The 14,909-nt window shown below is 38.6% G+C and overlaps 2 protein-coding genes across 5 annotated transcripts in view; both read left to right on the top strand.

The window, feature by feature from the left end:
- AHCTF1 (AT-hook containing transcription factor 1) overlaps nt 1-13,690 on the top strand; it is a 74,544-nt gene extending 60,854 nt beyond the window's left edge. For 2 of the 4 annotated variants that reach the window (XM_012443736.3, XM_021666909.2), the window contains 5 exons: nt 845-1,038; nt 2,644-4,459; nt 10,020-10,207; nt 11,528-11,610; nt 13,232-13,690. In XM_012443736.3, the coding sequence (XP_012299159.2) occupies nt 845-1,038; nt 2,644-4,459; nt 10,020-10,207; nt 11,528-11,610; nt 13,232-13,424 (2,474 nt within the window). In that variant the 3' untranslated portion in view covers nt 13,425-13,690. Of the gene's footprint in view, nt 1-844; nt 1,039-2,039; nt 2,174-2,643; nt 4,460-10,019; nt 10,208-11,527; nt 11,611-13,231 lie in introns of those variants that run through there. The other 2 variants (XM_012443737.3, XR_010345121.1) reach the window with 2 other exon arrangements.
- Nucleotides 13,691-14,643: 953 nt separating this feature from the next.
- LOC105711094 (kinesin-like protein KIF28P) overlaps nt 14,644-14,909 on the top strand; it is a 50,038-nt gene continuing 49,772 nt past the window's right edge. The window contains 1 exon segment of the mRNA XM_064383478.1: nt 14,644-14,691. Coding sequence (XP_064239548.1) covers nt 14,644-14,691 — 48 coding nt within the window.

Here is a 14,909-nt window from a genome sequence, read left to right as displayed (position 1 = left end):
TATTTGATGAGAAGGTAAAATGCTTGCTTTCCTTTCAGTTTGATTAGTTTTCACATGTTAGGGATAACAGCCCCATTATCCATTAAAAGTGTAGAAGTAGTTTTTCCTAGTCCATCTTTTATTTTTGTGCTTTTTTATTGATTTGTTGTTGTTGTTAAACACTAAAGGAGTTTTGGTTGTCATCTTCCCCCCTTGTGGTATTTTGTGTCATTTGCAAACTCTACACCCAAATATTTATATCACCTGTGATTGCTAATGACATAGTAAGCTTTGGCAAAGGGGAAGACGAAAGAAGGAATTTCTTTTTAAGTGAACCCAAAAATTATTTTTTTTGAAGTGGTAGAGTACATTTATACTCACTCATTTAAGTGTTTTCTGCCAACACAAAGTGATTCATTCTTTTTCCTAGTCATATCAAAGCCCAGATTGCATGTTCCTCATGTAATTCTACAATTAGTCTACAAGGATAGCTGGTAGTCACCTGGTGAATACAGTTGTCACATTTATAAGGAACAAGTGCCTGAACTTCCTCGAAGCAGTTCGTCATCATATTAAAAGTTTCCTGATAAGGGCAAGAATTCTCTCCAGTTGAAAACCAATGTTATCATTTTAAAATGTGAAATATATCTTTTTTCTCTTTTATCTCTGTGGAAAGGTATGTATTGTTTAAGAAGTTGCAAACTTTCTGGCAATGTGAGAGTTTATAATATTCAAGTTCGTTGTCGCCTTTTCCTTTCTGATAGTTCCCTTGTGTGTAGATTTATTATTCAGTTTATTTTTATTTTTTATTTTTTATATATTTTTCAGTTTAAATGTAAAAGATTCACTCTCACTTTTCTTTCAGCTGTAGCTGATGTCCTTGGTGATAGTGGCAACTCTCAAGGTCCTGTTACCTCTGAGCCTAGGCTTAACCAGGAAGTAGCATTGAACTTAAAAGCAGATGATGAAGTAGAAGTTGATGGACTAGAAGAAAGTGTTGACTTCCCAGAAGAAAAGCTTCCAACTTCTGACAGCCCTCCTGATACTCAAGAAATTCATGTAAAAAAATTAATTTTTTACTTCTTTGTCAGTCTTTCATTTTTGCTTTAGTTGTTTGAAGACACAGTGGTTCAAACCTAACAGTTACATTCATTCGTTTGCCTGCTGTATAAAAACTTCTTTATAAAAATCTGGGTTCAAAAAATAAATGTATAAATATTTTGTGGAATATAAAAACACATCCTTTAAGAAGTTAGCCTTCAAGGTGGGTGCTGTGGTGGGTGCTTGTAGTCCCAGCTACGCAGGAGTTTGAGAAGGGAGGATCTTTGAGCCCAGGAGTTTGAGATCAGCCTGGGCAACATAGCAAAATCCTCTCTCCGGAAAAAAAAAAAAAAAAAAAATTATTTTTTATGGAAGCCAAAAGGATGTGTTAAAGAAGCCATACTTTCACTAACTTAATTTTTGCTAATCTGGTTCAAATGAAAGGTTTTTTTTTAGTCATAAGACCACGTAAATTACATGGATACAGTTAAACAGGAATTCCCCCCTATGCATCCTTATTGGGAGAATGATAGTCAGCTGGCTGCTGTTGAACATCTGTACACTCTGGAAAGGATTTTTTGCTACTTAATGTGACTTAAGAGTTTTAAAAAAATTATACCAAATCTTTTATTATCAGCAGGCAACTTTTATGTAATAAATTTTAAGATTTAAAAAAAAACTCTTCAATTATTTATAGAAATTTGATAGTTTAGAATTTGGGAAGTTTCTTAACTCATAAAAATGTCACAGTTATCCATAGTCATCCTAATGAGTATTTCGACTGCCAAGTAGATGAGTAAAGTTCCAGTTTCTTTAGTTGGGAGGCTAATACAAATTGTGGGTATGGCGTAAGTGGGAATTCTGATTTCTAGGTTATTTCCAGTCTGTCATCTCACTGATTGTTTGGGGAGTGGGAAAATGTCATTGTCTAGGTGGGTGGTAATGTTCTACCTTCTTGGTCAGGAGATCTCTCTGTTACTTTCTACCTCCTCCTTTTTCTCCCCTTCCCTTACCAAAAGGTAAATGCAAGGACCATTCCTTCTTCCACCAAACCCTTGCAGGAGAGGTACTGAACTTGAAAGCCTTAGGAATTTCATGGTTTATGCAGCCCCAGCAAAGGGAAGAGGATTGAGTCTAGCCCAAGGGAGCTTATGTATGTGAACTGTTCTTCAACCTTATGGGGATCATGCTGTTTAGAAAAGTGTGGATAGTTAGGTAATTTGGGGAATATCATTAAAACACAGTTTGGGGGTTGTTGCTTTTTCTCTGGTTAATTTTTTTTCTTGGGTGAGAGTAGAATAAGTCCTTAAATGTTTCTCAGAACTGTTAGCGTCATAATTGTCAAGGTTTTGTTGACTGTCTTTTTAAAAGCCAGGGAAATGTGGAATTTCTAGTTAAATTTCAATCATAATTTCAAAATCTTTCTATCTAGTTATTTTGACTAAATGAGAAACTGATTGCTTAAAGGGATGTTTTGTAAAGTAAACCCGTAAGCGTATGCCATATTAAATATAATTTATGTTTTAAAAGGCACACAGCCAAGGGTCATCACAAACCTGTGTGCTTCAAGTTAAAATATATGTTAAAATTACTTAACCAGTCTCTTATCTTTAATTCATTTAGGTGATTGAACAAGAAAAGCTTGAAGCTCAAGATGCAGGAGAAGAGGCTAGGAATCTTTCATTTAATGAGTTATATCCCTCTGGAACACTTAAGCTTCAGTATAATTTTGATACAATTGACCAACAGTTTTGTGACTTAGCTGATAATAAAGACACTGCTGAGTGTGACATTGCCGAAGTAGATGGGGAACTTTTTGTGGCTCAGAGCAACTTTACCTTGATACTGGAAGGTGAAGAAGGAGAAGTTGAGCCGGGTGATTTTGCATCATCTGATGTGTTACCTAAAGCAGCTAACCCCGCAGCTGAGGAAAAACCTGTATACGGCGGGGAAGATGATAATCCTCGACATGTTGCAGATCTGCCGTCTGCCATGACTAGTGACCAGAAGACCCAAAAAGTAGAGACTTTACCGTATGTGCCTGAGCCAATTCAAGTAGCAATTGCAGAAAATTTACTAGATGTAATTAAAGACACAAGAAGTAAAGAAATTACTTCAGATACAGTGGAACAGTCCATTCATGAAACAATACCTTTAGTAACCCAGAAGGTAATGTGCCCCACTAAGGTAGTCAAATCTGCATTTAAGACTGCTCAGGAAACAAGCACAATGACTATAAATGTCAGCCAGGTTGATGACATGGTTTCCTCCAAAACTCGGACGAGAGGACAGCGGATCCGAAACATGAATATCCAGTCAGCACAACAGGAAGCATCAGCAGGCGTTGCTACTCCTAAGAAGTCAGGGCAGTCAGTTAGGAAGAAAACTAGGAAGGCAGAAGAAATTTCTGAAGCTTCTGAAAACACCTATTCTGATGTTAAAGAAATATCTCAGAACCAGCAAATACCTCAACATTTTGTTACTCCTAGGAGAGGAAGGAGAAAGAAAGAAGTTAATCAAGACAAACTAGAAAATACCAGTTCTGTGGAACAAGAATTACAGATTACTACAGGTAGGGAATCAAAAAGATTAAAATCATCTCAGCTCTTGAAACCAGCAGTTGAAGAAATGTTTAAAAAAGAAGTTAAGCTTTCATCAATTACAAAAAGGACTCCTAGAAGAATTAAAAGATCTTTAGAAAATCAGGAAAGTGTTGAAATTATAAATGATCTAAAAGTCAGCAAAGTAGCAACTCCTAGCAGAACTATCAGAAAATTGAGAAGTGCTAATTTAGATGCTTCTGAAAATACAGGAAATAAGCAAGATGAGAAATCCAGTGATGATCAGCTGCCTACTCATTGTATTAGAAGGGTCAGAGGGAGAGAGGTTAAACCATCAGATGTGAGAGAAGACTCCAGCCTTGACTCATCTCAGTTGACTCTGCAAGCAGAATTTGATATGTCTGCCATACCTAGGAAACGTAGACAAAGAAAAATAAATCCCTCTGAAGATGTAGGAGCTAAGGCTGTAAAGGGAGAGAGAAGTCCCAAGAAGAGAGAAGCTCCCGGCATTAAAAGGCGATCTACAAGAAATACCCCAGCTAAAAATGAAAATACTGATGTTGGAAAACCAGCTTTAGGAAAATCCATTTTAGTGCCAAATGAAGAACTTTCAACGGTGATGAGCTCTAAGAAGCAGCTTACAAAAAGGACTGAAAATCAAAGCCAAAAACGTTCATTACACTCAATATCAGAAGAACGCATTGACGAAATGACACACAAAGAAACAAAGGACCGAGAAGAAGGACTGCTTGCCACAGCGTGCTCTACTACACCCTCCCGTAGCACCAGGACTAGAGCTCGCAAGGCCATCTTGTTGCCTGAACCAAAGAGCGAGCCTTCATTTTCTCCAGTGTCAGAAGTTCCAAGGAGAGCAAAAGGTACTTTTCTTTCTCTGCAAAACAGAGTTTTTATCTCATTCAGTCTTCAGCTTAAAACTTGGTTAATTATCTGTCCTAAAAATGATTTGTAGCTATAGAGGATTTTCTCCCCCTCCCCTCTCAAACCAAAATTGATCTTTTAATAGTAAAGTTTAAAGTTTTCATGTTTCAAAGTTTGTTTTGAGATTCAGTTCTTCAGTATGCTTAACATAACTTTTTAAATCCTGTAACTCACTTAACATAGATTTATTTTTTAGAATAGTGTAATTTCTCTTCTTTGACTTTTATAAATAATGTGACTTTTAATTTTAGTTTCTCCCAAAATAGAGTGAGCATTTTTAATCTCCTAAGTACCGCTGCATTTGACTCATGCCCCAGTGATACCCACAATCCCACATGGTTTTGAAGGGAAACACCAGTAACTTTTTGTTAAGATACAGAAATAATTTCAATCCATATTCACTATTGCCCATAAACTGGCACATCTACCTGCCTTCATCTTCAGTGAGGCCATCCTGTGTTGTCACTGGTGAGCTAAGGACTGTATTTGGTTGGTGTTGTAGGTCAGACCTTCTCAGCAGGGGTGACCTCTCCCCAAAGGGAGCACATATATACACATACTTAAGTACACAAACAGATATACAATATATCTGCAGTAATAACATTTCAATAGGGGGTGCTTTAAAGATGTCTAAAAAGATACTGGTATGGCTGAATAGATCCCGTTAGGGTAACTCTCTGTAAAAGTCTTTATGGTTAGGCAAACAAAATGTAGGGGTTTTTTTATTTGTTTTTTTTGTTTTGTTTTTTTGTTTAGGTGGAGTCTTGCTCTGTCGCCCAGGCTGGAGTGCAGTGGCACCATCTCAGCTCACTGCAACCTCTGCCTCCCAGGTTCAAGCGATTCTCCTACCTCAGCCTCCGTAGTAGCTGGGATTACAGCTGATTTTTTTAATTTGTAGAGATGGCTTTTCACTATGTTGGCTAGGCTTATCTTGAACTCCCAACCTCAAGTGATCTGCCTGCCCTGGCTTCCCAAAGTGCTGGGATTACAGGCATGAGCCATGTAGTTGATTGTTTAAGTTACAGTTTAGTATTTGAATTTCAGCAAAGCAGTTCAGGGCCTTGTAAATAAAGTAGATGGCTTATTTGTTACATTGTTATACCTTGAGCCCAGGAAAATTACCCTCTGCATAACAATTGATCATTTGTCCTAAAAATGATTTGTAGCTATAGGGGATCCTCCTCTCCCCTCCCCACTCAAAGAATTTTTGATTACATCTTCGATTTTGGTAGTATAGCTTAATTTCTTCATAGTGTAAGGAAAGTGTGGTTATACCTATGCTTTGCATGGAGGAGAATGAAATGACAGAATATTTTAAAGTTGATTTTTAAAATGAGAAACACTGGCAGGGAGGGGCAGGAACTTACAACTTACACACTCATCAGGACTGGAGAAGTGTAGTCAACATCAAAAGTGAGGGCTATTTTGTTAGAGCATAGCAAATATCTCAGTAACTGATTTTTGTCATCTTTACATATTTTTCATTTCTGTACCTACTAATTTTAACTTTTTTCTGTTAAACTAAAAATATGTGCAGCTGTATGGCAAAAAAAAAAAAAAAAATCTCTACAAAAATTAGCCAGTGGTCCCACCTACTTGGGAGGCTGAGGCAGGAGGCTCACTTGAGCCTAAGAGTTTGAGGCTGCAGTGAGCCATGATTGTGTGCCACTGCACTCTAGCCTGTGTAACAGAACAAGACCCTGTTTCAAAATAAAAATAAAGACAAAAACAATACATGCCTACTTACTGAAAACTAGAAAATAGAAGTATATAATCCAGCTATCAAAAGAATCACTCTTCACACGTTTCCTTCCAGATACATATGTATGGTTGGTTTTTAAAAGCCTGCAGTTTATGTATATGCATATATTCTGGTTTTTCCTCCTACTTATTTCATGAGCATTTTCAGTTACTTACTTACTTACTTATTTATTTATTTATTCATTTATTTTGAGACAGAGTTTCGCTCTTGCCGCCCAGGCTGGAGTGCAATGGTGCAGTCTTGGCTCACTGCACCCCATCTCCTGGGTTCGAGTGATTCTCCTGCCTCAGCCTCACCAGTAGCTGTGATTACCACCATGCCCAGCTAATTTTTTTTGTATTTTTAGTAGAGATGCAGTTTCACCATGTTGGCCAGGCTGGTCTCAAACTCCTAACCTCAGATGATCCGCCCTCCTTGGCCTCCCAAGTGCTGGGATTACAGGTGTGAGCCACTGCACCCGGCCTTCAGTTACTCTTAAATGTTCTTCAGAATGCAACCAGATTGGGCAACTTAGTGGGACCCCCATCTCTACAAATAAAAGTTTTTTCAATGATTTGGGCATGGTGCCTGGCAGCTATAGTCCTAGCTGCTTGGGAGGCTGAGGTGTGAGGATGGCTTGAGCTCGGGAGATCGAGGCTGCAGTGAGCCATCATGCCACTGCGCTGCAGCCTGTGTGATGGAATGAGACCCTGTCAGCAAAAAAAAAAAAGTTCAAAATCTTAAACGTAACATGTATATTTTTATATTGGCATTTCGTCTCACAAATGTGCCACAGATAATTTAAAGTCTCTTTTGTTGGGTATTTGAATTGCTTTCAGATATTTTAATATTAAAAAGAGGCAGCTTTTAGAATGCGATGATGGGATTGGGATTGGAGGGGATAAGATTGAGATCTCTCATTTCTGCCACTTACTAGCTGGGCAGAAAATCATTTAACCTTCCTGAGCCTTGTTTCCTCACCCTTAGAATGAAGGTGGTAGGTGATGCATACCTTTCAGGGGTTCTTGTTAGTAGTCACGACTTTAACAGGCACTTGGCACGCTCACTTTATACTGTTAACCATACTTTCTGTCCCTTGTGCCTGCTTATATTTTATTTTATTTTACTATTTATTTTTTGCCTTCTCAACCCAGCTTTTCCCAACTCCGGGAAGAACTGGGAAGAGAAGGCCTATATTTTAAACTTCGTTTTTACATAGGGGTGGAGGTGCAGAGAAGACTGGGTGCAGAAATACTGTGTGATTGAAAAGCTGGAGGTGGGCCTTTGTTTTATTGAAACATAGCAAATAAATTATCTTAGAATTTTGTGTTTTACTAGCTGAACATATGTGAAGCTTCACATTTCATACAGCACATACTTCTTAAGAAGGGCCCGCTATATGCCTGAGGCCACACTAGATACATGACATTCATATAGGATTTGATTCCCACTGCAACCCAGTCAAGTATAGGCACTTTTACTTCCTTCTGTCCACATTGAGGAAATAAGTTCAGTGAGACTGAGCACTCAAATCACCCAGGTAGTAAGTGGTGTCCTGGAGCTGCTGCTGCTGGCTGGTAAGAGGCACTTGTTAAATATCCAAGAACTTGGAACCCAGCCATGGTTTGCCTTGGCCACAGTAGGCACATTTATACCTTAGAAATCAGCAAATGCTGTAAATCAGAGCTCTCTTTGAATTTTCAGAATCATTTACTAGCACGCAGTTGGGTTTGAACCTAGGTCTTCTGAACTCCTTAGTCCTTAAGGAGCACTCAAAACAGAGATGGGTAAGGAATTTACATACACACAAGAAAGTCTCGTCTGTGCTATAATAGAAGCGTATGGGGAAAATGGTGGAGGCTAAACATTTTCACAAGTGATAGTATATTTTTGTATTTCCTTATTTATTCCTTCGAAATGGAGTAGGAAAGCTTAGGTGAAGCTTATGAAAAGCGAAAGTAGTTGTTTTTCCAAATAGCCCAGAAGAGAGTTATAGGATATATAATTTTTGTAGGAATGTTTTTGTTCATCTGCTTTTTGAAGCCAAAAGTGGGACCACCAGTAGACCTAGCCATTGCCATTTCCACTGTTTACAAGCTGGGAGCAGAGATGACTGATTGCTGCTATCACTTCTAATTTTTTTCTTTTTTTAATAATCATACGTTTGGCTGGATGCGATGGCTCATGCCTGTAATCCTAACACTTTGGGAGGTTGAGGCAGGTGGATCATGAGGTCAGGAGATCGAGACCATCCTGGCCAACATGGTGAAACCCCATCTTTACTAAAATACAAAAATTAGCTGGGCATGGTGGCGCGTGCCTATAGTCCCAGCTACTTGGGAGGCTCAGGCAGGAGAATTGGGTGAACCTGGAAGATGGAGGCTGCAGTGAGCCCAGATCACACTATTGTACCCTAGTCTGGGCAACAAGAGCAAAACTCTGTCTCAAAAAAAAAAAAAATCATATGCTTATAAATATATATACCTACTATGTACCCACAAAAAAATTGTTTTGAAGAATCCTATGCTTTAAAAGCAGAATTTGATACCTGATAGAACTCTTGACTGCCCCAGTAGCTGAAATAACATTGAACTATAATTTGATTTCAAGGGTTCATAAATTATATTCTTGAAATAACAAATGCAAACATCTGTAAAGCACTTACCACCTGCCATGCCACACACTGTTCTGGTCCTTTAATCCTCAGAACAACTTTGAGATGGATGCAATTATTAACCCTACTTTATAGAAACTGATGCACAGAGAGCTTTAAGTTACTTGATTCTTGTCTCACAGAAAGTCCAGAAGCTGGGATTTACTCTGGCAGACTGGTTAAACCGCCCTGTGCTCCTCTGTAATTATATTGATAATTGCTTTTAAAATGGTGGCCCTATAGTTTAAAAAAAAAAAAAAAAAGAAGTATCTGTGGAGTATCTTCCTGTTAGCCTTTTACGCTCTTACCCAGGGTGCAGTGCAGTGGCACGATCGTGGCGCACTGCAGCCTCAGCTTCCCAGGCTCAGGCAATCCTCCTGCCTCACCCACCCAAGTAGCTGGGACCACAGGCGTACACTACCACATCGACTAATTGTTTTTTTAATTTTTTGTAGAGACACAGGGGTCTCACTTTATCGATCAGGCTAGTCTTGACCTGGCCTCAAGCCATCCTCCTGCCTCAACTTCCCAGAGTGCTGGGATTACAGTTCTGAACCACTGCGCCTGGCACTTTCTACTTTTGTGTACATAAACTTTTCTGTTCCCTTTGACTGGAACAAGTAGTTCAGAATGAGCTGGCTGGAAAGAGTTTCACTGCTTCGAAAATAAAAAATCTACTTTGTAACTAACATTGTCTCTGTAAAAGCAGTAGTTAAGGCACAGACAAGCTCAGGTTATATTTAGGATTAATGCTTTCCCTGCCCAGAAAGCTTGAGGAGCAGGAAGGATTAAAAGGAGAAGACTGAAACAGTTGAGTACCTGCTTTCACGGCCTGTCTTTATATTGTAGCACTTTCTAGTTAGAAGCATTAGATAGTCCTAAACATACGGCTTACCCAAATGATGGTGGAATTTTTCCTGTCGTTTCTTTCCTAACATGGAAAGTTAGGTTACAGTACTAATGGTTTCCAGGTTTGGGGGTGTTTGTATCTTTCTAAAGTACATAATTTGTTCCAGTTTTTATTGTGTTTTTTATATATATAATATGCACACACAGATAGATAGATATAAAGATACAAATAACAGTTTTTTCAACTTTTTTTTAGCTAAAAAAAGAGAGGTTCCTGCACAGCTGAAAGAATTAGTTTCGGATTTATCTTCTCCTTTTGTCATCTCACCTCCTGCTTTAAGGAGCAGACAAAAAAACACGTCCAGTAAGAAAGAAAACACGTCCAGTAAGAAAGAAAACACATCCAGTAAGAAAGAAAAAAACGTCCAGCTTGAAGATGAACTGGTAAGAAATGCATCAATTTATTTATATGTTTGTTAAAACATACTTTTTGAAAAAAATAAATGTTTCAATGAAATTTTAAATTTTTTTTTTTTTGGAGACGGAGTTTTCACTCTTATTACCCAGGCTGGAGTGCAATGGCGCGATCTCGGCTCACCGCAACCTCCGCCTCCCGGGTTCAGGCAATTCTCCTGCCTCAGCCTCCTGAGTAGCTGGGATTACAGGCACGCGCCACCATGCCCAGCTAATTTTTTGTAGTTTTAGTAGAGACGGGGTTTCACCATGTTGACCAGGATGGTCTCAATCTCTTGACCTCATGATCCGCCTGCCTTGGCCTCCCAAAGTGCTGGGATTACAGGCGTGAGCCACCGTGCCCAGCCTTAATTTAAATTTTAATGATTTTAAATTTTGTTAACTAAATGTCTTAAACAGTCATGTATACTGAAAGCCCAAAATGGTCTTTTCTACACCTTTGGAGACCCTGCCTTTAAGACAGATCTGTGGTGTGTTACTGATGATATTTTTACTGGCAGTTAGTTTAAATTACCTGTTAGTGGAAAAGCTTTTAAATTCTAGTGCCCATCAGAATTACCTGGTGTGTTTTTTTAAGAAATAGTTGAAGGATTGAGTGTGAGTCCCTTATGTTTATAAATGTTAATTCATAAGTATTTACTGAATTATCTGCCATGAGTCCCTTACTCTTCAAGGCCAAGTTACACAAAAATCAGGCAAACTCCTCATCTTTCAGGCACCTACAGTTCAATTGAGATACACAGTTTCATTGAAGAGACAAAAATAATTATTTCATGGCATGATAAGAATCATTTATACCTAAATACTCTATAGACAGAGGTTAGAGAAGACAGGCATTCCTCCTGGCAGAGTAAACAGCAGATGCAAAGACTCAGATCATGGCAATGGCAGGCAGCTGAGGAGTGTTCATGAACAGCAAATAGCCATGTGTGTATTATACGCAGTTTCTATGAAAGATGAAATGTGGGTAGGAAAGAATAGGGTCTGGTTGTCTGCTTGTTACAAAGCGAGAGCCTGGATATGGACAGAGGGAATGGGTACAGAAGGGCAGAGGACAATGGAAACATTCAAAAATAAAACTTGGAGATGAGTTGAATTGTGGGAACGAGGAATAAAGAGCAGTCTTATATAACTAAGGTTTTTACTAAAAAGTGTGAGGAAAGGATTGGACTTGGTGAGTTTGAATTCATCAGCAGTGTTTGGGCTATGGGTATACCTTGTCTCAGGATAGAAGTTTTAAAATTAGATTCGTGTTTAAATACTTAACTTTTTAAAATTTTTAACCCATAGGAAGATGATGCACAATCAGTAGAAAGTGTGGGAAAGCCAAAAGCCAGAGCAATCAGGACTTCAAAAACAAAACAAGCAAGCAAGTATGACTTTCTGTTGTTATTGATAGATTGAGACAGAGTTTCACTGTGTTGCCCAGGCTGGAGTGCAGTGGTGTGATCCATCTCGGCTCACTGCAACCTCTTGCCTCCCAGGTTCAGGCGATTCTGATGCCTCCGCCTCCTGAGTAGCTGGGACTACAGGCATCTACCACCACACCTGGCTAATTTTTGTATTTTTAGTAGAGACGAGGTTTTTGTCATGTTGGCCAGGCTAGTCTTGAACTCCTGGCCTCGGGTGATCCTCCTGTGCTGGGATTACAGGAGTGAGCCATCACTCCCAGCCTTGTTCTGTAACTTTTATCCTTTTTTTTTTTTTTTTTTTTTGTCGAAATTAGATTTGAGAAGACTTAATTTTAAAAAGCATAAGCTTATCAGAAAAGATTAATTTTCAGGGGCATTTACAAGCACTGGCTCCCTGGCATTGTTGGATTTTACTGCTGAAGGTAGATTTCTCTACATATTAAAAGCATGAAAGCCTGATACTTTTAAAAGGAGGATGGTAGGATGGGAGCAGTTTAGTTCCCAGTGGATCCTTCTGGTTTTTTCAGAAAAGCAGCAAGTGGGGGAGGGAAATGGGATGGTTTACCTCTTTGTCAGTAAAGTTAGGTAACTATTAGTAAAAAATAACTATACTCTTTTAAATTCTGCAGTTATTTTACAAAAAGCAATAAAACTGTATCCATGGGAAAATTACTCCATGTCAGATATATTTGTTACACAGTGTCTTGTTCATGCTGTCCTTAGTTATATAGGCATGGTTGAATTTAATAAAAGCACAAGTTGATGCATTTTATCTAAAAACAGATTTAATACACTATTGACTGATATCACTGTTTACATATAAATTGGTATTGTATATATTTGAGAAACTCATGTTTGTGAAATTCTATACATACTTGCTAATTGCTGGTGTTTGTTTGATAATTGACATTTCTGATACGCCACATGGGCCTTGCTGGGCGCTCATCCCCTGGGCTGGGTACTGGTACTTGGCCCATCCTTGTAATCCAGCAGCATTTTTTTTTTTTTTTTGAGACGGAGTTTCGCTCTTGATACCCAGGCTGGAGCGCAATGGCGCGATCTCGGCTCACCGCAATCTCCGCCTCCCGGGTTCAGGCAATTCTCCTGCCTCAGCCTCCTGAGTAGCTGGGATTACAGGCACGCGCCACCGTGCCCAGCTAATTTTTTTTTTTTTTGTATTAGTAGAGACGGGGTTTCACCATGTTGACCAGGATGGTCTCGATCTCTTGACCTCGTGATCCACCCGCCTCGGCCTCCCAAAGTGCTGGGATTACAGGCTTGAGCCACCGCGCCCGGCCACATTTTTTAATATGTTAGAAACATTTAGGGGAAAATTCAATAATTGAATTGTTTGTAAATATTCTAGTCAAAAAAGAAAAATTTGGCTTAATGAAACCTTAACTCTGCTTCTCATTAGCTTTTAAGTGAAGCTTAAAGCTTCACTTCAGTGGTTTCTTGAAACTGTTACATGTTGAATAAAATGAAAGCGCTAAGCAGCCCCTAAAGGTTTCTTTCAACATGTTGGGAAGCCAGTTTTATAGGATCGTGTGTTTATTCTTACTTGATCATATCTTTTTTTCAGAAACACAGAAAAAGAAAGTGCTTGGTCACCTCCTCCTGTAGAAATTAAGCTGATTTCTCCCTTGGCAAGCCCAGTCGACGGAGTCAAGAGCAAACCAAGAAAAGCTACGGACGTGACGGGAAAAGGTCTTGGAAGGAACAGAAGGAAACCGTCTTCCTTTCCAAAGCAGATTTTACGCAGAAAAATGCTGTAGTTTCTTGGCAAGTTTTTAATTTACACCTATTTGTAAAGTCATCAGGATGTTGTGGATTAGTAAATATCTAGTTTGGAAGAAAATAATTTATATAAATTATTGTAAATTTTTATGTAAACATAAGGTCTTCAGTAAGTAAAGTAACTCCACATGGAGTGACTGCTTTAGTGCAGCATTTTTTCTATTTTATATTAAGACTTCATACGTTTATAGAATATGTAAATATGGACTATTGGAGTGTTAAATAAAGTATATACTTCACAGTAGTTTGTGTCTGTTAGATTTTTGAAAGGGAGGGGCATCTGTTTCAATAATTTTATATGCTCATTGGTCTCATTTTCTCTGTAATTAAAATACTAGACCAGTCTTAAAATGGGGATGATTGAACTATTGATACTTCTTTTTACAGTTACTATTTTATAATTTATGCACTTTGATTCTGTGATTAAGATATCTAATCATAAAATGTATTTTATTGTTTTTGGCTGTTACTATGTTAAAATTGAACTATGGGCATGTAATTTTGCCATCTTTGTAGTTTCACAAATTTCGTGTAACCTACCTCAAATGGGTAATCCAAGTAGTGCACTGGTCAGCTGTACCGGCGGCATCTCTCATTCAGCAAGTGTAAAGACTCTTATCTTTAAAGTCTTACTTACTCAAAGACTAATCCAGGTTAGACTGACCGGTTCACTGCTCACTTGCAACCTTATTGAAGGATTTGACAAAGGGAAGTGTAAAATAAATCTGTGGATATCCAGTGCATCTTGTGTGCCTAATATTGATAGGCTGAAACGTCTGAACACATTTTTCTAATATTGCTGTGAAGGAGCTTGCTACTAAACCACAGAAATCCCGTAGTATTCAGGTTTTAGAACGGGCAGATTCTCACAGGACCTCAGGCGCAGGTGATTGAGGTTGGGGGGAGTGAGAGTAGATGTAGAAAAGGAAAAGCCGAAAGCAAACAGCCTGTTCTCCGCAGTACGGCGGCGCAGTTAGCAGTGATGCTTGACGTAGGCGCTGAAGTTCATCAGTGAGTGAGTGGTGTAAAATCATTTATAACAGGTAATTGATAGTGTGTAATGAGTGGTCTATTCATAATTGATCATCTAGAAACGAACTGCTTTTGTTGGCTACGCTTTTAACGTTTTAATGTGAAGCAGAAGCAGTGTGCTTTCTGCATGATTTTTCTACCAAATAACAATATGGATAATGAGAAATGGATGAAAATGCCTGCGCCAAGTATCGACTGCGTGAAAGTCGCAGTGTGAGTGCGGCCTTTTAGTCAGGTTAGTGATGGATGTTACACTGCCATGTTGGGAAATTGACTGACTTTGATTTTATTACTTTTTTTAGTGATAGTTATCAAACTTGTATTTAAGCTGCTTGTCGTTTATGGAATATTGAACTTATTTAAATGAACTTGTTAAATGAATACTTTAAAGATCTAAACAATTCAGTAAATAATTTCATTCCTTTTGCGCA

This window comes from Aotus nancymaae, unplaced genomic scaffold, assembly GCF_030222135.1.
Source record: "Aotus nancymaae isolate 86718 unplaced genomic scaffold, 86718_ANA_hifiasm-v0.15.2.pri h1tg000032l_0, whole genome shotgun sequence".
Classification (NCBI taxonomy): domain Eukaryota; kingdom Metazoa; phylum Chordata; class Mammalia; order Primates; family Aotidae; genus Aotus; species Aotus nancymaae.
Note: the sequence above shows the minus strand (reverse complement) of the source record. Positions and strands in the feature narration are given on the sequence as shown.